At 42.2% G+C, this 25,858-nt stretch overlaps 1 protein-coding gene across 3 annotated transcripts in view; it reads left to right on the forward strand.

Moving 5' to 3' along the window:
- Window positions 1-7,222: 7,222 nt before the first annotated feature.
- OSGEPL1 (O-sialoglycoprotein endopeptidase like 1) overlaps window positions 7,223-25,858 on the forward strand; it is a 71,813-nt gene continuing 53,177 nt past the window's right edge. Inside the window, exons 1-2 of one of the 3 annotated variants that reach the window (XM_077448687.1) lie at window positions 7,223-7,375; window positions 14,318-14,554. In XM_077448687.1, the coding sequence (XP_077304813.1) occupies window positions 14,355-14,554 (200 nt within the window). In that variant the 5' untranslated portion in view covers window positions 7,223-7,375; window positions 14,318-14,354. Of the gene's footprint in view, window positions 7,376-7,413; window positions 7,647-14,317; window positions 14,555-25,858 lie in introns of those variants that run through there. The other 2 variants (XM_077448689.1, XM_077448688.1) reach the window with 2 other exon arrangements.

Here is a 25,858-nt window from a genome sequence, read left to right on the forward strand (position 1 = left end):
TAGACCCCCCCCCCCCCCCCCGAAGTACTGCCCTCAACTACTGCCTCTCTCCCGCCAACAGACCCCACCCCCGCAACAACCAGCCCCTCCCCCACTGACAGACTCTCACTCCCCTAACTGTCCCTGATTCAGAGGCATTGTCCCTAGGGTTGCAACCTGTACGGGAATGACCCGGACAGTCCAGGTTTTGACACTTGTGCCTGGGTTTCTGTCCTCATGAAACCTGGACACAGTACCATTCCTCCAGTCCCAACCATCAGGTATCTGTCCTGGGGATTTAGGGATGGCTGACTGAAGCCAGTGAGGGAACTCGGTGGGGGTATCCTTAAATGCAGCAATAAAATCCTGCGGGTTCTTGCTTCACTGCTGTGCGCTCTAACTCCCTCACACTCCCCCAACCCCCCCTTCCTCCTCCCATGCGCCTGCCGCTGTTGCTGCCACCAGCTCCTGACTCCTCGGTGTATCTCGCTCCGCTCACACAGCGCACCTCCCCTGGGCCCCCGAATATGGTGAACACCCACAGGTGGTACTGGCTCTCCCCTGGGCTCACCCTGTCAGGCTCCTGAATATACTACACACCCCCAGGTGTTCCTGGCTCCTCCTCCAGGCTCCCCCAATCAGGCTCCTGAATATACTACATGCCCCCAGGTGTTCCTGGCTCCTTCCCCGGGCTCACCCCATTAGGCTCCCGAATACAGTACACGCCCCCAGGTGTTTCTGGCTCTTCCCGGATGGTATGCTCTCCCCACAGCAGCACATCTGACCTGGTGTCCCCATCTCCACTTCCTCCTCTCCAGGGTAGGATGCTGGGGACATGAGCGTCAATGAAGTTCCACCAGGACCTGTCCTTCCTCTCCAGTACTAAGGATTGCCCTCCCTCAGGTTGCAGCACTTAGGATGGCAAAGGACCAGGAGCTGCTCCAGGCTGTCAAGGCTTAGGACCTAAACATGGTGCAGAAGCTGCTGTAGAGACCCAAGGCAGGCAAAGCCAGTAAGTACACCCACCTATCCACCAATCTACCCATCGACGGACTGACCTACTCACTGTGATGATAATGGGTTTAACGGGATCAGTCATTAGATCAGAGTATACTGGGTAGGGAGAGGTTGTGGGCAGGTTGTGGGCAGGGGCAAATTGACCATTTGGGCGCTTGGGCCCTGTAGGGGACCCGATTCATGCAGAACCAGGCTGGAGTCCCGAAGCCCAATGGCAAAGTTCTAACACTTGGCTCTGTTAATTCATCTCTCAATGAAGGGTAGAAAACACTTCAGGGATTTACGATGGGGGGATTTACATAGGGGGATTACACTAGGGGATATTTACATGGGGGAGGGGGGTTACAGTATTACACCTGGGCAATTTACAGTACACAGGGGGGATTCACACTGGGGGGATTTATACTTGGGAGATTACACTGGCTTTAAGAGGATACAGTATGTGCTGGGGCAATTTGGAAGGGGAGAGGAATCACGCTAGAATGGATGGGTTGGGGAAAGGTTGTGCCAGAAGGGGGAAGAGAATTTGATGACCGACCATTAGTCAGCACCACCCATTAGATACCCCAATTATATCAGTATCACCTTATATCAGCACCCCCCATTAGAGACCCCAATTATATCAGTATCACCTTATATCAGCACCCCCCATTAGAGACCCCAATTATATCAGTATCACCTTATATCAGCCCCCCCATTAGAGACCCCAATTATATCAGTATCACCTTATATCAGCACCCCCCATTAGAGATCCAATGATATCAGTATCACCTTATATAAGCACCCCCATTAGAGACCTTAATTATATCAGTATCACGTTATATCAGCACCCCCCATTAGAGATCCAATTATATCAGTATCACCTTATATCAGCACCCCCATTAGAGACCCCAATTATATCAGTATCACCTTATATCAGCACCCCCATTAGAGACCCCAATTATATCAGTATCACCTTATATCAGCAGCCCCCATTAGATACCCCAATTATATCAGTATCACCTTATATCAGCACCCCCCATTAGAGACCCCAATTATATCAGTATCACCTTATATCAGCACCCCCATTAGAGATCCAATTATATCAGTATCACCTTATACCAGCACCCCCCCATTAGAGACCCCAATTATATCAGTATCACCTTATAACAGCACCCCCCATTAGAGACCCCAATTATATCAGTATCACCTTATACCAGCACCCCCATTAGAGACCCCAATTATATCAGTATCACCTTATATCAGCACCCCCATTAGAGACCCAATTATATCAGTATCACCTTATACCTGCACCCCCCATTAGAGACCCAATTATATCAGTATCACCTTATATCAGCACCCACATTAGAGATCCAATTATATCAGTATCACCTTATATCAGCACCCACATTAGAGATCCAATTATATCAGTATCACCTTATATCAGCACTAGGGATGAGCCGAACACCCCCCGGTTCGGTTCGCACCAGAACTTGCGAACGACCCCCGCGTTCGGTAGGAACGTTAGAACCCCATTGAAGTCTATGGGACTCGAACGTTCGAATTGGAAAGTGCTAATTTTAACGGCTAATATGCAAGATAGTGTGCTAAAAAGGGTTTGGCGACCTGCCTCCTGCCTCAGGGGACATGGGTCACTGCAAAAAAAAGTTTTAAAAACTACAGTTTTGGCGGGAGCAGTGATTTTAATGACGATTAAAGTGAAAAAAAAAAGTGAAATATTCCTTTAAATATGGTGCCTGGGGGGTGTCTATAGTATGCCTGTGAAGTGCCACGTGTTTCCCGTGTTTAGAACAGTCCCTGCACAAAATGACATTAAACGGAAATAACACCATTTAAAACTGCTTGCGGTTTTAATGTTATATCTGGTTCCTGCAATATGGTTGAAAATCATTCAGAAAAATGGCATGGGTAGCCCTCCCTGCCCATTACCAGCCTATTTGGGTCTTGTACACATATTAAGGGGAACCCCGTACCCATATTAAAAAAAGGAAATGCGTGTGGCCCCCAGGCCCTATATACTCAGAACAGCAGTATACAGGCGGTGCAAACAAGACAGGGACTGTGTAGGTTTGTTGTGTTAAGTTGAATCTGTTTGTCATTTTCAACCGGTACATTTTTAAAGTGTAGCTCCAGTCAAAAAAAATATCTTTAAGCTTTTTGGAAAACATAGGGAAGGGTTATCACCCCTGTATAATTTTGTTTTGTCGTCCATCTTTTTTCATCTCACTTGCTGCTGTCTCCTTGCGTTTGCAAGTAGGAGATGTTTGTAAGTTGGATGTTTGAAAGTAGGGGCCTGCCCTATATTATAGCGGTATGTACTGGGTACAGAGCACGCAGACAGCATGCACTATCTCCTAACACTACTGACTGCAAGCTCTATTATTAACCACTTGTTAGCCCAATGTTTGCATAAAGTGAAAGATGAAGTTATGCTGAGTAAATAGATATCAAACATGTCACTCTTCAAAATTGCACATGCCCGTGGAATGGCGCCAAACGTCGCTACTTAAAAAATCCCCATAGGCGACGCTTTAAATATTTTTTTACTGGTTACATGTTTTGAGTTGCAGAGGAGGTCTAGGACTAGAATTATTGCTCTCGCTCTAACATTCTCGGCGATACCTCACATGTGTGGCACATGCGAGCACATGGGGACATGGGCGCTTTAATTTTTATTTTATTTTTTTATTGTTCATTTTACTTTATTTTAGTTTGACATTTTTTTTCCCAAAAATATATTTTTGATCACTTTTATTCCTATTACAAGAAATGTAAACATCCCTTGTAATAGGAATATGGGGTGACAGGTCCTCTTTACAGTGAAATCTGGGGGTCAATATGACCCCACATCTCACCTCTAGGCTGGGAAGCCTGAAATAAAAAATAAAAAAAAAGATTCTGGCTTTGATCGTACTGGCGAGTTGGTAGAAGCACCAGAGGGCGGTGAGGGGTGGGGGGCGTCTATGGCTGGGTACTTCAGGGTATCACCGAGTATGGCTGGGTATCTCTGAGTATGGCTGGGTATGGCAATTTATGGCAGGGTATTACAGAGTATTGGCGGGGTATTGGCGGGGTACTACAGAGTAATAGCAGGGTACTGCAGAGTATTGGGGGTACTGCAGAGTAATAGCGGGTACTGCAGAGTATTGGGGGTACTGCAGAGTAATGGGGGTTACTGCAGAGTAATGGGGGGTACTGCAGAGTAATGGCGGGGTACTGCAGAGTAATGGCAGGGTACTGCAGAGTATTGGGGGGTACTGCAGAGTAATGGGGGTTACTGCAGAGTAATGGGGGGTACTGAAGAGTAATGGCAGGGTACTGCAGAGTAATGGCAGGGTACTGCACTGCAGAGTAATAGCAGGGTACTGCACTGCAGAGTAATGGCGGGGTACTGCACTGCAGAGTAATGGCGGGGTACTGCACTGCAGAGTAATGGCGGGGTACTGCAGAGTAATGGGGGGGTACTGCAGAGTAATGGCAGGGTACTGCACTGCAGAGTAATGGCGGGGTACTGCACTGCAGAGTAATGGCGGGGTACTGCAGAGTAATGGCGGGGTACTGCAGAGTAATGGCAGGGTACTGCACTGCAGAGTAATGGCGGGGTACTGCACTGCAGAGTAATGGCGGGGTACTGCAGAGTAATGGCGGGGTACTGCAGAGAAATGGCAGGGTACTGCAGAGTATGCACTGGTATTGCAGAGTATTGGCAGGGAATTGAGGGGTTAAATTCGGTGAGCAGCGATGTGGGCACTGCAGATGCAGCCCACATCGCTGCTGACACCGATCTCTTTCCCCTCCGCTGTACCGATCGGTACAGAAAGGGGAGGGAGGAACAGGCGTCATAACATGACGCCGGTTTGTTTCCAAGTGATCACTCCGTCATTTGACGGAGCAATCACGTGGTAAACGGCCGCTATGAGCGGCCGTTTACCGTGATGCGCCGGGTCCATAGGACCCGGCGGTCACGGATGCTCTCGAGTGCGCACACCTCGGGGCACGCAAGAGCAGAATTCTGGGAGGCCGTTAATTAACGGCCTCTCTGAGTTAAACAACCGCCCTGAAGCCGTTAATCGGCAATGGGCAGTTGTTAAGTGGTTAAAGCTAGATCACTAGCTATATAGGTGAGGTGAATATAGTGGTGTATACTGCAGTCAGGGCACAGACAACAACCACTACACAGCAGCAAGATAGGAAATCAGCCAAAAACGATTGATGTGTACTGTGTTGAAGGTACACAGAACACCCACTGCTTCAGATGCAAAGTAACACACTACAGGAGGCCGCCTTAAAGGCGGCCTTGTATAGTGTGGGGCGTGCACTACACAGTCTGAGCTATGATTGGCCACAGGCAGGATGCCTGTGGCCAATCATGGCTCTCCTCGCTGCCGGCGCTGCGATTGGCCAAGCATGCGGGGTCACAGTGCATGCTTGGCCAATCATCGGACAGCAATGCACTGCGCCAACGCAGTGCATTGTGGTCCGCGCGCGCGTCACTCGAATTTTGACGCGAACGGCCCAAACGTTCGGAATTCGCCGAACGCACGAACAGCCAATGTTCGAGTCGAACGTACGTTCGACTCGAACACGAAGCTCATCCCTAATCAGCACCCCCATTAGAGACCCAATTATATCAGTATCACCTTATACCTGCACCCCCCATTAGAGACCCAATTATATCAGTATCACCTTATATCAGAAACCCCATTAGAGATCCAATTATGTCAGTATCACCTTATATCAGCACCCCCCATTAGAGACCCCAGTTATATCAGTATCACCTTATATCAGCACCCCCATTAGAGACCCCAGTTATATCAGTATCACCTTATATCAGCCCCCCCATTAGAGACCCCAATTATATCAGTATCACCTTATATCAGCACCCCCCATTAGAGACCCCAGTTATATCAGTATCACCTTATATCAGCACCCCCATTAGAGACCCCAGTTATATCAGTATCACCTTATATCAGCCCCCCCATTAGAGACCCCAATTATATCAGTATCACCTTATATCAGCACCCACATTAGAGATCCAATTATATCAGTATCACCTTATATCAGCACCCACATTAGAGATCCAATTATATCAGTATCACCTTATATCAGCACCCCCATTAGAGACCCAATTATATCAGTATCACCTTATACCTGCACCCCCCATTAGAGACCCCAATTATATCAATATCACCTTATACCAGCACCCCCATTAGAGACCCAATTATATCAGTATCACCTTATATCAGCACCCCCCATTAGAGACCCAATTATATCAGTATCACCTTATATCAGCACCCCCATTAGAGACCCAATTATATCAGTATCACCTTATACCTGCACCCCCCATTAGAGACCCCAATTATATCAATATCACCTTATACCAGCACCCCCATTAGAGACCCAATTATATCAGTATCACCTTATATCAGCACCCCCCATTAGAGACCCAATTATATCAGTATCACCTTATATCAGCACCCACATTAGAGATCCAATTATATCAGTATCACCTTATATCAGCACCCCCATTAGAGACCCAATTATATCAGTATCACCTTATACCTGCACCCCCCATTAGAGACCCCAATTATATCAATATCACCTTATACCAGCACCCCCATTAGAGACCCAATTATATCAGTATCACCTTATACCTGCACCCCCCATTAGAGACCCCAATTATATCAGTATCACCTTATATCAGCACCCCCTCCCCCCATTAGCTCAGAGCCCCCTTAGATCAGTGCACCCCTTTACAGAGCTCCCATTAGAGTCTGCTGACGGTGTGCGGTACAACTCCTGGTTGTACGTCATCACATTACACCTGCACAGAATGGCGCTTTTACGTTATTGCATAAATTCTGCATTGTGTGCGGGAGTAAGGACCACCCTAAATTACAATTTTTGCATAGTATATATACTGCAAATAAAAGAAAAATGGCGTGCGCCGCTAAAGTGTTCGGGTTTGGTGGCAACTCTAGTTGTCCCTGATTTGGAGCCATGTCCCTCTGTCCCTCTTTCCTCCTCATGTGTCCCTCATTTTGATCTGCTCTATATAGTTGTCTATAAAATACACTTTTTATCTTTCATCCAATTTATAAAATGCTGCATTTTGCAACTTTCACAAGCCAGTAAACACTTGTGGGTTTAGCTAATCATTTTTTGTGTAATTCTCCTTTAAAGGGGCGTGGCAAGGGGGTGTGTCCTCTGCCTACATACTTTTGCTGATAGGTGTCCCTCGTTCCCATGTCAGAACGTTGGGAGGCTTGCATCTGCCCGGCATGCACGGAGTTAAATGCTTTCAGTGAACTCTTCTGCTCCAGCTCTGCTTGTTTCCTGATTGGTTCGCTGTGTGATCTGTAGGCGGTGTGCACATGAGGTAATTATAATGTAGCAGTCCTGTGAATAGACCGAACAGAGCAGTCACAAGGGGGCCCTCTGCACAAAGCATTGCACGAAATACTATGGTATCTGTGTGACTGCGTTCGCTCCGCTCGCTGAGTGATACGCTGATGCGCATGTGCCTGAAGCTCTCTTCCTGTACAGCTTTAACTCGGAAATGCGGTGATAGGTGGGCACGGTCATATACAATGTCACATACTTCACTCCAGGTTCATGTACCACAGAATTGATATCTGCTAGGTTACATGGTAATGATGCTTGTTACTTCCTCGTGTAGGAATACTGATATGACTTAGGAAATAACAGAGCAGCAGGAGGGAGATGTACAGCCTATCACTGAATTAGAATATTTCATTGACGGCTTATTGAGCAAATGGAGTAGACAGTAGAAGGTCCCTTGTGAAGGGGTAGGTGCAGACAGCAAAGTGTATATATGGAGAGGACATGTGATGCTGGGGTGTCACTGAGTACTAAATACAGCTTGTCTTTTCCCTAGTGTATGGTAGTCAGTGAACAATGCTGTCCTTCCTTGTAGAGAAGCCCCCCACCTTTCTGAATACTGTCCTTCCTTCTAGAGAAGGACCCCCCCGCTTTTCTGAATATTGTCCTTCCTTCTAGAGAAGGACCCCCCCGCTTTTCTGAATATTGTCCTTTCTAGAAAAGAAGCCCCCTGCTTTAATGAATACCGTCCTTCCTTCTAGAGAAAAAGCCCCCACCTTTATGAATACCGTCCTTCCTTCTAGAGAAAGACCCCCCGCTTTTCTGAATACTGTCCTTTCTAGAAAAGAAGCCCCCTGCTTTTCTGAATACCGTCCTTCCTTCTAGAGAAGAAGCCCCCACCTTTCTGAATACTGTCCTTCCTTCTAGAGAATAAGCCCCCACATTTCTGAATACCGTCCTTCCTTCTAGAGAAAAAGCCCCCACCTTTCTGAATACCGCCCTTCCTTCTAGAGAAAAAGCCCCCACCTTTCTGAATACCGCCCTTCCTTCTAGAGAAAAAGCCCCCACCTTTCTGAATACCGCCCTTCCTTCTAGAGAAAAAGCCCCCACCTTTCTGAATACCGCCCTTCCTTCAAGAGAAGAAGCCCCCCGCTTTTATGAATACCGTCCTTCCTTCTAGAGAAGAAGCTCCCACCTTTCTGAATACCGTCCTTCCTTCTAGAGAAAAAGCCCCCACCTTTCTGAATACTGTCCTTCCTTCTAGAGAAGAAGTCCCCGCCTTTCTGAATACCGTCCTTCCTTCTAGAGAAAAAGCCCCCACCTTTCTGAATACTGTCCTTCCTTCTAGAGAATAAGCCCCCGCCTTTCTGAATACCGCCCTTCCTTCTAGAGAAGAAGTCCCCACTTTCTGAATACCGTCTTGCTAGAGAATGAGCCCCCACCTTTCTGAATACCATCCTTCCTTCTAGAGAAGAAGTCCCCACCTTTCTGAATACCGTCTTGCTAGAGAATAAGCCCCCACCTTTCTGAATACTGTCCTTCCTTCTAGAGAATAAGCCCCCACTTTTTTGAATACCGTCCTTCCTTCTAGAGAAGAAGTCCCCACTTTTCTGAATACCGTCCTTCCTTCTAGAAAAGAAGTCCTCACCTTTATGAATACTGTCCTTCCTTCTAAAGAAGAAGCCTCCACCTTTCTGAATACTGCCCTTCCTTCTAGAGAAGAAGCACCCCCCGCTTTTCTGAATACTGTCCTTCCTTCTAGAGAAGAAGCCCCCTGCTTTTCTGAATACTTTCCTTCCTTCTAGAGAAACCCCCACATTTCTGAGTACCACCCTTCCTTCTAGAGAAGAAGTCCCCACCTTTCTGAGTACCGCCCTTCCTTTTAGAGAAGAAGTCCCCACCTTTCTGAGTACCGCCCTTCCTTTTAGAGAAGAAGTCCCCACCTTTCTGAATACCGTCCTACCTTCTAGAGAAGAAGCTCCCACCTTTTTGAATACCGTCCTTCCTTCTAGAGAAGAAGCCTCCTGCTTTTCTGAATACTGTTCTTCCTTCTAGAGAAGCCCCCACCTTTCTGAGTACCGCCCTTCCTTCTAGAGAAGAAGCCCCCACCTTTCTGAGTACCGCCCTTCCTTCTAGAGAAGAAGCTCCCACCTTTCTGAATACCGCCCTTCCTTTTAGAGAAGAAGCCCCCACCTTTCTGAATACTGTCCTTCCTTCCACCAGTCACATATTTCCTGGACATGACCTGAATTTGAACCAACATCAGCTTCTTAGGCTGTATTCACACCTGGGCGATTAGAATAGTGGGTAGAATCCGCGCAATTCTGCCCACAATTTCAAAATGCTCTGCTAAAATAACAACGCAAATTTCAGATGCAGTTTGTTTTAATGGCACCTAAAAATGCTGAGTGGTTCTGCCGCCCAAAAGAAGCTCCTGATCGTTTTTTTGGGCAACAAGTTACACGTGATGCGGTTTGCCACAATTGCACTGTGATTTATCGCATGACAATCATGGCAGAACCACATTGCATTTTTAGGTGCCATTAACCCCTTCACACTTAAGAATAAAACAAATGTAAATGTCTAAGCACAATTTTGCAACTTTGACATGTGTTAGTAAAACTATACATATCGTTACAACTACTTAGTGCATCAAAGTAAATTATTCCTTGTTTTTTTCAGGACAAATTGGGCTTTCTTTTGGTGGTAAATGGTAATGGATATCTCCTGATTTTTAATTTTTTTTGTTATTTTTAACTAGTTGCCGCCCTCCCACCATCAAATGCCGTGGGGCGGTGCACCTCACCTTCTGGGACAACATCATATGGCACAACCCCGATCTCTGTAAAGAGCCACGTCCGCAGCTCTTTAATCATGTGATCGGCTGTGTCCAGTCACAGCCGGAAATGCCGGTAATCGTCGCTCCTCGCCTCACACTGGCAGAGTGTGAGGAGAGGAGAGCCGATCAGCATCTCCTCACAGGGGGACATCTACAGATGTAATCAGGGCACTGATCATCAGTGCCCTAATTACAATATAGTGCCAACTGCGGAGCTCGGTGGGCGGGCCGCATATGTCCTAGTGCCACTGGCCACGCACGCAGTCTGGCCTGAGGTCGTGGTGGCCATCTTAAATAGGGGCAAATTTTACATTACATCCCATTACCAGCCAGTTGGTCTGCAAAACCTGTTTAAGACCCCTTTCACACGAGAGGCGTTTTTCAGGCGCTACAGCGCTAAAAATAGCACCTGCACAGCGCCTGAAAAAAAGCCTCAGCTGCAAACCCAGTGTGAAAGCCCGAGTGCTTTCACACTGGGGTGCTGCACTGGCAGGGCCTCTCACAAAAAGTCCTGCCGCTAGTGAGGGGTTAAAACTGCTGAATACCCCCGATAAAAAGATGGTAAAGCAGTGCTAAAAATAGCGCTGCTTTACCACTGACGCCCGGGGCGGCTCAGTGTGACAGGGGTCTTAGAGTCTATGCAGCAGACAGAGAGTCAGAGAGTTAACAGGTAAGCTGTTCTACTCAAAAGATGGGCAGGGGATACATAGCAGAAAGAGCAACAGCAGTTCTATTGCAGTAATTAGCTCAGTCTCCTCCAGAGAAGTTAATGCTTCCTGGTCCACCCTCAAGAGAATCCTCTCACCATGCAGCAAATATCCCTCCTAGACATCTGGATGATGGTAGGCCATCTGAGGATACCTCAGAAGAGCTCGGCCCTCTGACTTTTTCCTAGTTCAGCCTTATGTCCAGGCTGTAAAGCCAGCTATGGGCTGGGAGAAAGCCGACACAACATCTGAGTAGTCAAAAGATGTACTTCCTATTTCTAAAGAACCAGGTTTCCTTCTTTCGGCTCGTTTTCCACTAGTGCGACTTGTCATGCGACTTGGGACTGCAAAGTCGCATTACAAGTCATACCCCATGATTTCCAATGAGTACTGTTTATAAATGTGCGATTTCAAGTGGCAGCGACTTCAAAGTGGTCCCTGCACTACTTTGGTCCTTCTTTGATGCAACTTGAGGTCCATAGACCTCAAGAATACACAGGCATTGTTTCAAGTCGCCTCAAAATCTGCGTCTTTCAGGTCGCAATAGTGAAAACATGGGCTTACTCTGATGGATGATATCAGAGACATTGTTGAAAAGGAAAGAAAAATAGAATGTTTCCTCTCAATTGCCTAGGAAAACTTTATCCACGGTCCAAAAAAGATTCTGCAATGCCAGACGGTCCGCCGGAGGTAGTCGTGGCAGGGGTTTGTATAACAAAGAATTTCATCTCACCAATCGATAATTCAGCCTCAGTTGAGGATCCTTTAGACAGATGAATAGACCCCAACTTAAAGGAGCTTATCAAATGGTGGGTAAACGCCTGAAAGTCAGCAACTGCCTTATCTGTATCCAAAGCCCTGTGGGCATGGACCAAAAACATGCAAACAGTGATTCATCAAAATGTTCCTAGGGAAAATATAGTCAAGGCTTTGGATGAATTATGGCTCTCAGCAGACTTCAACGGTGAGACAGCGATGGATACAATTTGTTACTTCGCAAGATCAACATCACTACTTGTGATAGCCATATGGGTATTGTGGTAAAAACCAGGGCCATCCTATTAAAATCATGGGCCCTTAGGCAAAGTAATGCACTAGGGCCCCTAACAGGGAAATAGTGACCTGTGGCGCCCTATGCGCATGGTGGCAAGGAGTGGGTGTGGCTAAATGATGCTACCTATTGGGCGTGGCTTTTGAGTCTGATTAGCAACAAAAAAATACACACAACCGGGGAATTCTAACACCCTTCAGATTTTCATCTAACCTATTTGTATTACTCCAAAAAAAAAAAAAGACTGGGGAAAGAAGCATCACCTGGTACCCTCCGGCCATTCCAGAACTGCAGTATCCATCATGCCTAGTCATGTCTGTGAATATCAGAGCTTTACAATACCTTATGGGACATGTGGTTCTGCGGCAGCAGGCGAGCCATAGTTTTGCAGATCCTTGCTCTAGTACAATAGTTTCATGGCTAATCAAGTTGGTTAAGAAGGTGTACAGGGATAGGGGACTGGAATCCCCTCTTTAGTTAGGCTGTATGCCACCCGGTTGTTTTCTGCTTCTTGGATGGCCAGAACAGACGTATCCATCAAAATGATTTAAAGGATAGCATCATGATCATCCCAACATGCATTTACAAGACGTTACAGAGTAGACCTGGCAGCTGTCTCATTTGTAGAAACTGGCAGACAGGTTATCAGGCAGGCATTTGCCTATTTTAAATTATTTAAAAAAAAACTTTTACTTTGCATCATCCCACCCATTTCAGCTAGTTATTTGTCACAGGTATGCTGCCATGGAGCCACCAGTAAAACAGAAAATTGTTTCATACTTACTGTCATTTTCTTTTCCTGGTGCCTATCCATGGCAGCATACAATCCTGCCCTAGGTTTGCTATATTACGTAGAATGCTGGGAGTGCACTAATCCCTTTCTTTTATAATATTCATTGGTCCTGTGGGAGGACCCAAGGCGGAGGTTATCACAGGTATGCTGCCATGGATAGGCACCAGGAAAAGAAAATTAAGGTAAGTATGAAACCATTTTCTGTTTTTTCTATTTTGGATAGAGAAGGGCAGATTATAACCCCGGTCAGGTTTTTTGCAATGTGTGTCCTATTGGAGGAATTTTCTTTCACTTCCTGTCCCATAGTCAAAACAGGAAGTAAGAGGAAAACTAAAATGTAAGGGAATCCCTGGTTGTCACCAGAACTAGTTTCCCAATTGAAAGATTTCCTTATCTGTTTCTGTTCTTGGGACAACTCCAAATTTGGGATGTTCTTTCACTTTCTTTGATACCAGCAACCATGACTTATAGAGCGGGTGAACCTCCCTAAACCTCGGTTTACAACATTAAAGGATAAGTACACATTTTAGAACATGTTACATGTTCCTCCCGTATTTAGGATGGAACATGTAATATGTTACAGCAGCTGCAGCCTCTCCCCCCACTCCCCAGTGACAGCGGGCAGCCATCTTCTCTTGGCGCCCCCTATCATTATATATTCATTCACAGTAAATGGGAAACTACAAGTTCCGACAGCCTTTGCAGCTGTTTGCTTGTAGTTTCAATGGACTACCATGTTGAGCGCTCTGGTAGTTCATCCTGTCATCATGTCTCTTCCTGTCAGTGTGTATCTGCCTGCCCATATGAAGTACGAGCAGACAGAAACACAGACAGGTTTGCAGGAGTCCTGCATGACACCCCTGTTCTGCTGATCGAGGGTGCAATGTTTTCCAGGCTGCAAGTAAAAAAAAATAATAAATGCAAATTTATTTACCTGCAAAAAGATGTGTATTTTTTTTTTTAAAAGGTGAACCTATCCTTTAACTGCATTTGAATCGCCCAGGAACCGGACTGCAGACCTGTGCAAATTACATGCGATTCAATGTGGTGCAAACTGAGCACACTAATTTTGAATTGGCTCAAATCGCACCAAATTGCCCCAAAGTCATGCATGCACCAATTTTGGAAACGCACTACGGCTGGATTGCATTGTCTTTTTGTACCATGCAATCCAATGCAGGCAAATGGACTGCATTTCAAACCTACATTTGGGGTGTCGTTCAGATTGCACTGACACCCAGATCGCAAGGGCGGTTCGATTTGAATGCAGTGCAGGAAATGTGAACGAATTGTAGTTTTCCCTCACGGCATTCCAGTGTGAACCTAGGCTAAGGGGACACAGACAGTAGTAAAAACCTGACAGATGTTCTAATCCCTCTTATCTATCCAAAAGAAAATAAGTTTTGGCTTTAGTTTTACTTTACCTAACTCAGTGCTAAGGACTGGAAAAAGCCAATGTGTCATGCAGTGGTACTTTTCCATTAAACAGACCATTATATTTTATGTGGTACTTTTTCCCAAATGATAAAATAAACGTGTAATGGAAGTAGGTTGTTAACATACAGTATAATCTTATTGTACCTTTTTAGATTTTCCACAATTACAGATGAACCCTCAGAGTAAAAGATGGCTCGATTCATTTGTAACATGCAGAGGACTTCCCTGGCTGTTTATAAAGGACTTATATCTGTGCGTTCTATGGTGACATACCCCAGAGTAGTTCTGGGAATAGAAACAAGCTGTGATGATACTGGAGCTGCAGTTGTGGATGAACATGGAAAAATACTTGGAGAAGCACTTCAATCTCAGAAAGATGTTCACTTAAAGTGAGTAGAGTATTTTTTATTATGGGTGACAAACGAAATGATATAAAAAAGGAAACTGATGTCCTTGTTATGTAGTATTACTAAGATTAAGATTTCAATGTAAATTAACAGCAAGACACAGTTGTGTCTAGGCCTTACACATCTGCAGATGTTACTTGTGTATATGCATAAAGTCGGAAGAATTGCACGCATCTAAACGTGAGTGGATCATGTAATAGCTCTACCATAAAGAACCTGCATTCCAACCTGCATTCCATGCAGAAGATATACATGTTTCCAAACTAATGGAGCTTTACTTGTATTTTTTTGTTAATTAGAGTTGAATTTAAGTTTAACCTGTCACAAGCCTGTGCAGTTTAACCTGAGCATATGATGGTAAAACAATCAGTAATCCAGATATATAGGAAGTTGAAGTGATATGCAGAGCTTCATTCACATTACTGTAAAAAATCAAACCTCCCTTGTTAGTCCCTTATGTAATGTGCAGCCCCATTCACTGTTTCGGGGGGGGGGGGGGGTGCAGGGCCATGCACTAGATTTGTAAATGAATTAAAGTGGATGTAAACCCCTCTCCTATACCCAGTGAAGTGAAGGACCTCAGATGATACACAGAGATGAAACAAATCTCCCTACATACGTTTTACATGCATATCTGCTGTCTTCAGCTTGCTATATTCTTTAGAATTCTTACATCATGTTATAAATTTTACATCCTGTTCTGCAGTAGGAGTGGAATCTGGGCCTACACTGTGACTGTGTGACAGCTGATTGGAGGAAAGGCAACCCCCGCCACACACATAGGCAGAGGAACAAAGATACTTTCAGAGCTGTGCTGTGACAAGACAAGCTCTCTGCTAATATAATCACCTGACATAAATCACAGGTTGGTTTTATCTCCAATCTCTGAGAACTTGTCAGAAGTAATTATCCTGATAACAGAGAAATGAAACAGCAGAAAGACATGGGACTCAGGGCTTTGAAGAGAGATAAGTAAACACTACAGATATATGTGCACAGGTCAAATTTCATGAATTGGGTTTACTTCCACTTTAAGTCTTTACTTTGTCCTGTTATCTGTACCTGGAGGGAACCTTCTGTAATGCTTACCTGGCAACCACAGATTTTTTTTCCAAGAGAGGACAAAGAGATGGTAGACAATGGGAAGCATTAGAACAGAGTTAAGTAAGCTTTAAAATGTAGCCAGTGCTACAGCACTGTTTTTGGCTTTAACCCTTTCATGACTACGCCTATTTTAGACATTTGGTGTTTACAAGTTAAAATCCATATTTTTTGCTAGAAAATTACTTGGAATCCCCAAACATTATATATATTTTTTTACCAGAGACTCTAGAGAATAAAACGGCGATTGTTGCAATATTTTATGTCACACGGTATTTGCGCAGCGGTGTTTTAAAAGCAACTCTTTGGGAAAAGGGACACTTTCATGAATTTTAAAAAAACAAAACAGTAAAATTAGCCCAACATAATGTGAAAGATAATGTTATGCCGAGTAAATAGATATCAAGCATGTCACACTTTATAATTGCACGCACTCGTGGAATGACGACAAACTACGGTACCTAAAAATCTCAATAGACGACGCTTTAAAAAAAAAATTACGGTTACCAGGTTAGAGTTACAGAGGAGGTCTAGTGCTAGAATTATTGCTCTCGCTCTCACGATCGCGGCGATACCTCACATGTGTGATTTGAACACCGTTTACATATGCGGGCGCGACTTCCGTATGCGGTTTCTTTGCTGCGCGAGCTCGCGGGGATGGGGGGGCGCTTTAAAAATTTTTATTTTTAAATTAATAAATTGTTTTAAAATAATAAAAAAAAAATTTGATCACTTTTATTGCTGTCACAATGAATGTAAACATCCCTTGTGACAGTAATAGGTGGTGACAGGTACTCTTTATGGAGGGATCCCTCCTTTACACTTCAAAGTATTCAGATCGCCATTTTCGGCGATTCTGAATACTGTATATATTTTTAAATCCGGCACCATTGGCAGCCGAGTATACTGGAAGTGACGGCATGACGTCGCTTCCGTGTTTGCAATGCGGATGTGCGATCGGTGCTCCCGATTAAATGGGAGCCCCGGTAAGAGCGGCAGGAGGGGGGGACGTCCCCTCCCGCTCCTCCGGTATAACAGCCGAGCGGCTTTTAGCTGCATCGGTTGTTATGGCTGGAAAGCCAATCGCCCGCTGTAGAAATCAGTACCGGGATGATGCCTGCAGGTGCGGGCATCATCCCGGTATAACCCCCGGGAAGCCGAGTACGCACATCTGCGCATGCTTGGCGGCAAGGGGTTAATCTTGCCTTGATATTGGAAGTCTTAACTTTGGAGTGGAAGTGATGTGGGTCACCTCTCGCCCAGATTCAGTGCACTTTTTTCTAGGTTGTGGCAAACCTAATACCACATTTTGCTGTTGTTGCCTCACATCCTCTAGTTACTTCCCTGTAGCTGAGATCAACACATGTATTGTAACCTTTATAAATTGAAAATATTTTGCAATTTTGTTACTGTTAAAATTGAAATCATGGTTGTTCTTACATTAGTACCTTGCAGGTGACATTCTTGGTATGTCAGGTATTGTCTCAAATCTGGGTAACATCCTATGGGCTATAGTGTTGGCAGCACAATAAAATGACAGCAGTGTGCATGGAGATGGAACCATACAGTGATATTAGCAGAGGGGTCAGCTGATGTTGTTGCCTATGTACAAATGTAATGTGGCCTAAAGCTCTCTGATTGCCTCAGCATTTTTACCTTTCACATTTCTACCCTGGCAAGTTTGCTTTTGAAGCTGAACTCCAGGTATTGATTTTATGGAACGTTTTCTGGCATTCTCAGATTGAAAAAGATGTATATGTGGGGCAGTGATGTAACAATTTCCACCTTGTCCAATCAAAGAACATTTTGCATTCAGTGAGAAAAATTCAAGGGGTCCTGTAAATGGTGCTCATGCCAAACAAACTACCCGCTATCATTACTATGCAGCAGGGCAGCCACTTGACTTGGAACCTGGAAGACAGCGGTGATTACTGCAGAGATTCTTTGCTTCCACTGTGATCCCACGGGTAAGGCATGTGCTTACTTACATTGGTTCAAGCTGGACCAATGAAACTATAAACTATAAATCCATACTTCAGTAGTTCAGCTTTAAGCTTATCTTTTATATAGATGCTGTCCCAAGTAGTTAGAACTAGAAGGAGCTCACAAAAGTTGCTATCCATTAGGATTCTTCTGTCATCTATTCAGAATAAAGAGGCATGGCTCCTTTTAAGTACTTAGATTCCAGCCCCTCCTCATGTCTTTCTGACTAGTGAATGGTACATATTGCTCCCCCTTCAATACGTGATTTGCATTGAAATTACAGTAAAGACTGACAACCTTCCTAAAAAAAGTTTATAAAACTTGAAGAAATGGAAGTGCCACAGACAGCTGAGTAGCTATTGCAGTCACCCCTTTACTGTACATCCAGTCTGATCTTTTATTCAAGTATTCAGTACTAGTAAAAGCTACTATATACTGAGCTATGGTGACATACATTTTTCTTTGTGTAGAAGAATTTCTCAGCTCTCCATGATTTTCTGAGAAAGTGCTCCAGCTATGACTAGTCTCATTGCTAGTCTGCAGTGAGGCCATTCGAGAAATCCAACTCAAGTTAGTGCAATGTTCTAGCTCAATGCTATCCAAGTCGCTGACTTGGGGAAAGTATAGACATTAAGGATTCTGAGACTCATTTACAGCATTCATGTTTTAGTTGTTGCGAGTGTGGTATAGAATTTAATAATAATAAATATGGGGAATTTTAATTAGAATTTAGTGTTTTGGTAAATTATAAATAAAAGGGTAGTGTCTGAATATAAGTACACTGGATTTACCGTGCCTCCAGCCAGTTACAGCAATTTATAAATAACTTAATAAAATATGAATTTTGTTCAGACAATCCGTAGTATACCACTATAACTTCCTGAGTTTGTTAATCTCCCAATTAAATGAATAAGTAAATAGAATTTATTAATATACAAGTATAATTATGCAACTTCATACAAAATCTGAATTTTTGGTGATTAATATTTCATACACATAATCAAAAGACACCAAAACAATAATAAAATAATTTCTCTTAAAATTTACTAGTAACCCTGGGACAGCTCCAACCAATTATAAAAGGGGTGTTTAATCGTGTCTAAAACTATGAAAAATAATATCCAGGCGGAGGGAGGAAGCGGAGCCGAGCCGGTAGGTAATGCTGGCTTAGAGCTCCATTCTCAGCAGGACAACGGAGCCATATAACGGCGGAGGTAACTTGACCCTCTGCACATATATCATACCAAACGGTAGATAAATATCCCTACCTTACATAGGTGACATTCGGGGGGGGGGTCAGAGGAGACTCATGAGGCAGAAAATTAACAAGAAAGCGCTGCCTCACACATACAGCAGTATGGCACTGAAACCCTCCCCCTCTGAGGGGAGACACAGTGAGGAGAACAAACAGACAGCCCCTTCTGCTGCTTTACATAAAGATGTTCTCTCATTAAAGGCACATAGTCTCTCTAACCAAATACCTGAGAAAAATATGTCAGTTCTGGAGAATTTACAACTTTCCACACAAAAAGACTTATCCCCTCCTGTAACGCTGAAACAAATAGAAAATCTGCTTCAAAAATCACTCAAATCCACTGCAGATATCATCACCACAAACCTTACCAAAGAAATTAGAGAACTTGGTCAGCGTACATCAGCACTAGAAATTAGAGCAGACGATCTGGAAAATTATATATCTAACATTGCCTCAGAAATTGATTTTCTTAAAGAGGAAAATGACATATTACAATCCAAATTGGAGGATTTCGAAAATCGTGCAAGACGCTCCAATATACGTATTAGAGGAATACCCGAAGCTGTGACTGATTTAAACGGTGCTATTACTACACTTTTTCAAGAATTACAACCAGCTATCCCACTAGAGCGTCTTGAAATGGACCAGGTTCATAGAGCCCTAGCACCAAAGAAAATAGATGGTCCTCCCCGTGACATTATCGCAAAATTGCATTTCTACCGCACTAAGGAACTACTGCTAAATACAGCTAGAAATAAAGATCCCCTAATTTTTCAGGGTCATAAATATCAATTATTCACAGACCTCTCACAAATTATAATCAACAAAAGAAGAACCCTGAAACCACTACTGAAAATATTACAGCGAAATGACATAATCTACCAATGGGGCTTTCCTTTCTCAGTGCGTTTTACTTTCCAAAGTCGCAAATATATGTGCCGAACATCTAAGGACCTGCAAACTACTTTACAGAAACTAGGGATGATAAACACATCAAGAGATGCTGCGGACACTCGCCAAAAATCATCCTCATATGCTGATAATCCCTCCTCTGCTTCCAGAAGAGAAGAATACAATCCACAGAAAAGAAGTCGCATACAATCTACACCTCTGGATCCAGATCTGGCTGACACTATGGACTGATAAACACCTGTACTGAGGCTACTATCTTGCCTTTTCAACAGAATGGCTACTGCCGAGTTTTTTTTCCTGACTTCCAATCAATATTTTTATCATAATCTTATTTAAGCAATGTTCCTAATAATTTAGGCACCTTATTATAACAGTTTTTTTTTCTCTCTCTTCTCTACTTTGTCTCTAAGGTTGCCTTAATCTTACATTTTTATTTTTTGCTTGAAAAATGAAATTATATGATTGGCTCTTGGTGTTCTGCAGGGAAGTTCCTTGCACCCTCTCTTGCTACCCTCAGCAGCTCGGTGTACACCGTGCAGTTGACAGTGGCTCATGTACCCTTGGAGGGAGAGTTTTTCTCCTCCCAAAGGACACATTAAGAACATAGATATGTTAAGATATATTTCAATATTGTATATTAATTGTATTTTCTTTTTCAGTCATTATCTCCTTTCCCCTCCCTCCCTCCACCCCTATACTCTGGAGACAAATAATTTCTTATATGACACACGTTCTAACATAAACACGAACATATATTTACTTTTCCCAACTCCATGGCCCCATTAAACATCATATCATTAAATACTCAGGGACTAAACGTTCCACACAAACGCACTAAAGCCTTCCGCACATTTTCATCCAAAAAAGCACATATAGTTTGCCTCCAAGAGACTCATTTTGCGTCACAATCCACTCCCAAATTTTTCAGTAAAGACTACCCCCAAGTATACACAGCTTCGGCCTCCTCTAAAAAACGAGGCGTGCTTATAGCTTTCCATCGCAATACACCATTTTCACTAATGAAGGAAATCAAGGATCCAGAAGGTTGTTACTTGATTCTTAGATACCGCTATCACCATTGCATCATACTACGCTCCTAACAAAAATCCTATTTCTTTTCTTTCTCATTTATTTCAAACTATAGAACACCACAAAATAGGTACTACAATTCTATGTGGAGATTCTAATCAGACTATATTTCCATTTTTGGATAAATCACCAATCCCACAGTCACATACAGCAGACAAACAACTCTTATCAAAACTAATTACAAAACATAACCTAGTAGATACTTGGAGAGATTTGAATCCAACCAAGAGACAATACACACATTACTCGTTCCCTCATCGCTCATTCTCTAGGATAGACCATATATTTATGTCCATAGGTCTAATTCCAGAAATAATATCTACAAAAATTATTCCCATGGTCCGATCATAGTGCACTTGAAATTACTGTTGCATCTATAATTCCCAAAAAAAAAGATCCAACATGGATATTAAGAGATTTCCTACTCAAAAATCCAGCTCATAAAAATAATATTGAAATTGCGCTCAAAGATTATATAAAATATAACTCCACACCTGACATCTCTCCGACTACATTATGGGAAGCACACAAACCTGTTCTCCGTGGCATATGTCTAGGGCAAGCAAACATATTCAACAGAGAGCGGAAAATCCTTTGTCAGACTTTAGAAACAAATTTCAATAAATGTCACACAGCATTCCAAAATAACCCTTCTTCTTTATCTAAAATAAATCTTGACAAAGCTAAATTGGAATTTGATCTATTCCTTACTGAAGCAGCAGATAAAACCATCAAGAGATCACAACACAATTTCTATATCAATGCGAATAAACCTAAAACACTATTAGCCAGGGCATTCAAATCCTGCCAGAAGCCAATGAAACCGATACGTCTGAAAATCTCTAGGGGGGTATACACAAATAATCCTTTAAAAATATTACAAAAATTCAAAACACAATTAAAAAATGTATACTCTTCTAATAATGAGTTGGACCCTTCTAGAGCGAATTATTTTTTTTCTCTCATATATCTCTACCGACACTATCTAAAACACAAATGGAAATTATGAAGGAACCAGTGTCAATTATAGAGGTATCTGAAGTTATCAAAAATCTGAAACTAAATAAAAGGCCAGGTCCTGATGTTTTTTCTGCACTGTATTACAAAACGTTTGTAGACACCCTATCTCCAGTCTTGACAAACACTTTTAATTCCCTTTTGGAAGGTCATTCTTTAAGAAGAGAAACCCTAACTGCGATTATCTGTATGCTCCCTAAACCTCACACAGACGATTCAATATGGTCTAATTATCGCCCTATTTCGTTACTAAATTTGGACATAAAAATTTTAGCCAAAATTCTAGCTAACAGATATTAAATACTATTATAGGCAATCTTATACATCGTGATCAAGTGAGCTTCATTCCATTACGTCAAGCAGGAGATAATATTAGACGTGCAACACTCCTGTCACATGCCGCTAAAAAAAGACGTATTGCCACTTGTTTTCTTTCTTTAGATATTATGAAAGCTTTTGACACAGTATCATGGTCATATATGAACTATACCCTTTCCAAATGGGGATTCGGCTCTCATTTTTTACGATGGATCTCTAATTTGTATCAAGATCCCAAAGCTTATATCAGATATGCAGGGTACAAATTGGACGAGTTTAATATACTGAGGGGGACTCGTCAAGGATGTCCACTTTCACCATTATTATTTGCTTTACTCATTGAACCTTTAGCACAAAGAATTAGGATGGAACCCACTATAACAGGTATTGAAATTAGTGGCTTTCATCATAAGCTCTGTTTATTCGCAGACGATATTCTCCTTTTTCTATCTTCTCCACATGTTTCGGCCCCAAATCTTATGGTTGTACTACAAGAATTCTCATTTATTTCGGGCCTTAAGGTCAATATTCAAAAATCTTCAGCATTAAACATTTCACTTGTCGAGAAAGATAAACAATCTTTACAAAATTCACTACCCTTTAAGTGGGTAGATCATAGCCTCGCATATCTGGGTGTGCAGTTTACTCCTAACCCCTCCGATTTATTTGCAGCTAATTACCCAGCTCTATTAAAAAATATTACAAGGTCTAATTGGTCATCAATGCCGATATCATGGTTTGGGAAAATCAATATCATAAAAATGTCTGTTCTTCCGAAATTTTTATATTTATTCAGAACTCTCCCGATTCATATTCCTGCATATTTTCTTAGGCTGATTCAACAAAAAGTAACGAAATTTACTTGGGGGAAAATAAAACCCAGACTTCACAAAAAAAACACTTGTTCTCCCCAAAGCTTTGGGTGGTTTGGGATTTCCAGACTTTAACATATATTATAAGGCAGCTCAATTATCTCAATTAACAAAATATCACTCTTCTACAGAGATTCCTTTATGGGTCCTCATTGAAGCTGTAGACTGTGATCCTCTACCTATAAACAATATATTATGGTTACAACCTGCGGATCGTAAGTCTATAAATAACCTCATTTCTAAGCACTCTCTATCTATATGGGATAGGTATAGAAAATCTTTCCACAAGAATCCGACTTTTTACCCAGCCTGGAAATATCCCAAAACCTTTAAAGCTTGGCCTAAGGCTGGTATCACTTGTCTATATAATTTAACTTCAACTACATCAATAAAATCTTTTACAGATCTATGTGAATTATATAAGCTTCCACAATCAGAAATATTCAGATATCTCCAAATCAAAATTTTTTATACTCCTCTTCTCAATTTAAATGTAAACTTACATAATATTTCTCAATTTGAAAGATTTTGTCTCAAGGAACCACATGCTAAAGGTCGTATTACATCATTGTATACACAATTGATATCTAATTCTAATACTGTTATACCTAAATATGTGGCCAAGTGGGAAAAAGATTTGGATTGCACGATCAATTCTAGGTCTTGGTCCAACATATGGTCTTTCACAAAATCTTCTTCTATAAATATATTGGCGTCTGAATCATCATATAAAGTTCTCACACGCTGGTATTTGGTTCCTGCGAGAATCACCAAATTCTCAACAGACAACACTGGCCTCTGCTTTCGTGGCTGTCCAGAAAAGGGTACCTATATACATACCTGGTGGCATTGCTCAATTGTACAATCATTTTGGAAAAAGATCTTTCTGATAATTACAAAATTTTTTGATCGTCCAATTTTTCCAGACCCAATTATAGCTCTCCTTAATTTAAAACCAGCCTTTCTGAATCAGAAACAATTCAAATTAGTTCTTACACTCCTGATAGCCGCAAAGCAGACTATAGCCAATGCATGGAAAACAGATGTGGTGAATATTGCAGAAATCAAACGTAGAATGAATCAATCTTTCATCCATGCTAAAATGGACGCTATAGATAAAAACCAGATGACAAAGTTTGATGATATATGGAAACCCTGGATTAAATATTATACGTCAGATAATATTGACAACCGAGTTTTATTGTTATGGTGATTAAGGTTTTTTATAGAATTACAACATTAGCTGATATATAAAACCTCCTCCGGAGAATTATTCCCTCCCCTTCCCCTCCTATATACCTTTTATGTTCTTCCCTTACTATATAATACTTACTATAAATATACTTTAGAAGTTATGGTCAAAACTTTAAAATCATATATTTTCTTTTAGACATATTTATATTTTCTTGGGATTAAAATGTTTAAAACTCAGCTATAAGAATGTTTTCAAATTCTAAAATATATAAGGCCATTTATTGTCATTCCCACGTGAATATCTTGAAATTCTTCTTTGCTTTGTATCATCCGTACTTCAATATGTCTAATTTTTATTTCTGGTATCACATAATTTGTCTTATATTCTGTACATGTAATTTATTTTAACATAAAATAAAAACTTTTGAACGAGAAAAAATAATATCCAAATTAGCTTGTCTTCAACACACAGCATAGGCAAATAATGTGGAAAAATTATTAAATACTAAACTACTCGACACACTGTACTTACGGTTAAAATATAAACGGTAACAAGCAATTGCTACAATTTTGGGAGGGAAAAAATTATTAATATTTGTATGGTCAGTATCTCACCACTGTTTAAAAAGGGTAAGATGTCCAAAGGGCTACCAATATATTTGATTTGCCCTAGCAGCAAAGCCCAACGAGATGGGGGTGGTCAATTATCATCAAGCTTTGTGTTCGTCCAGAAAGTGTATGTCAGTGTGTGGTCCTCCGTCTCTCGAATCATGTATGTTTCTGCTTTTGTAAGGTGAAATGCCATTGTTAAATTGTTACCTCCCCTTCCTCATGTTTACCATCTCATGATTGTTTGGTTCCAAATATGGGGGGGGGTGACTGTCCTAATTTTCACTCGCCCATCTGTGATCATGGTAAATGTTTAATCAGGATAAAGGTGTTTATTATTATGAAATGTATTTTAATATGTTTCATGTTAATATGGTGATTGCTTGCCCTACCCTATGCCCTGTCATACGCTGTTCCCATCTTGCGTGCCTTGCTGGCTATAAGAAATTTATACCTAACTAAATATATTGAGATTGGCAGAGATTTATGGAATCAAGCAACCACCTTTTAACCATAAAAGACTGGTGTCAAGTCCTTGTCCAATATGTGGATGACTCCAGTATATATTGATTCTTACATATAGCAACATAGTAATGTAATATATATGTTATCAGGCCAAAATCACCGGGGTATGTAAACTTTTGATCAAGGTCTTTTGGGTAGTTTCTGTTTGTCATGATTTAAAAAAAAAGTAAACACAGTTTATTGATAATATTAATGGCTTCAGCCAAACTATCCATACGTGAAAGAAATGTTTTTGTGTTAGCATTCATATTCTCTGAAAAATGGGCAAGAAATCATAAATTCTGCCAGGATATATAAACCCTGTTTACAGTTGTGCTGACCTTGCATGAACATCCATAGCAGAGTACCTAGGACTTTTCATTGGGTGGGTTCCTGGGGTCAGGTTCCTTCTTTGGGGCATCTGGTTGTCTT

The sequence above is a fragment of the Lithobates pipiens genome, unplaced genomic scaffold, assembly GCF_037356315.1.
Source record: "Lithobates pipiens isolate NorthernLeopardFrog02 unplaced genomic scaffold, aLitPip1_a1.2 Scaffold_22, whole genome shotgun sequence".
In the NCBI taxonomy this organism is placed as follows: Eukaryota; Metazoa; Chordata; class Amphibia; order Anura; family Ranidae; genus Lithobates; species Lithobates pipiens.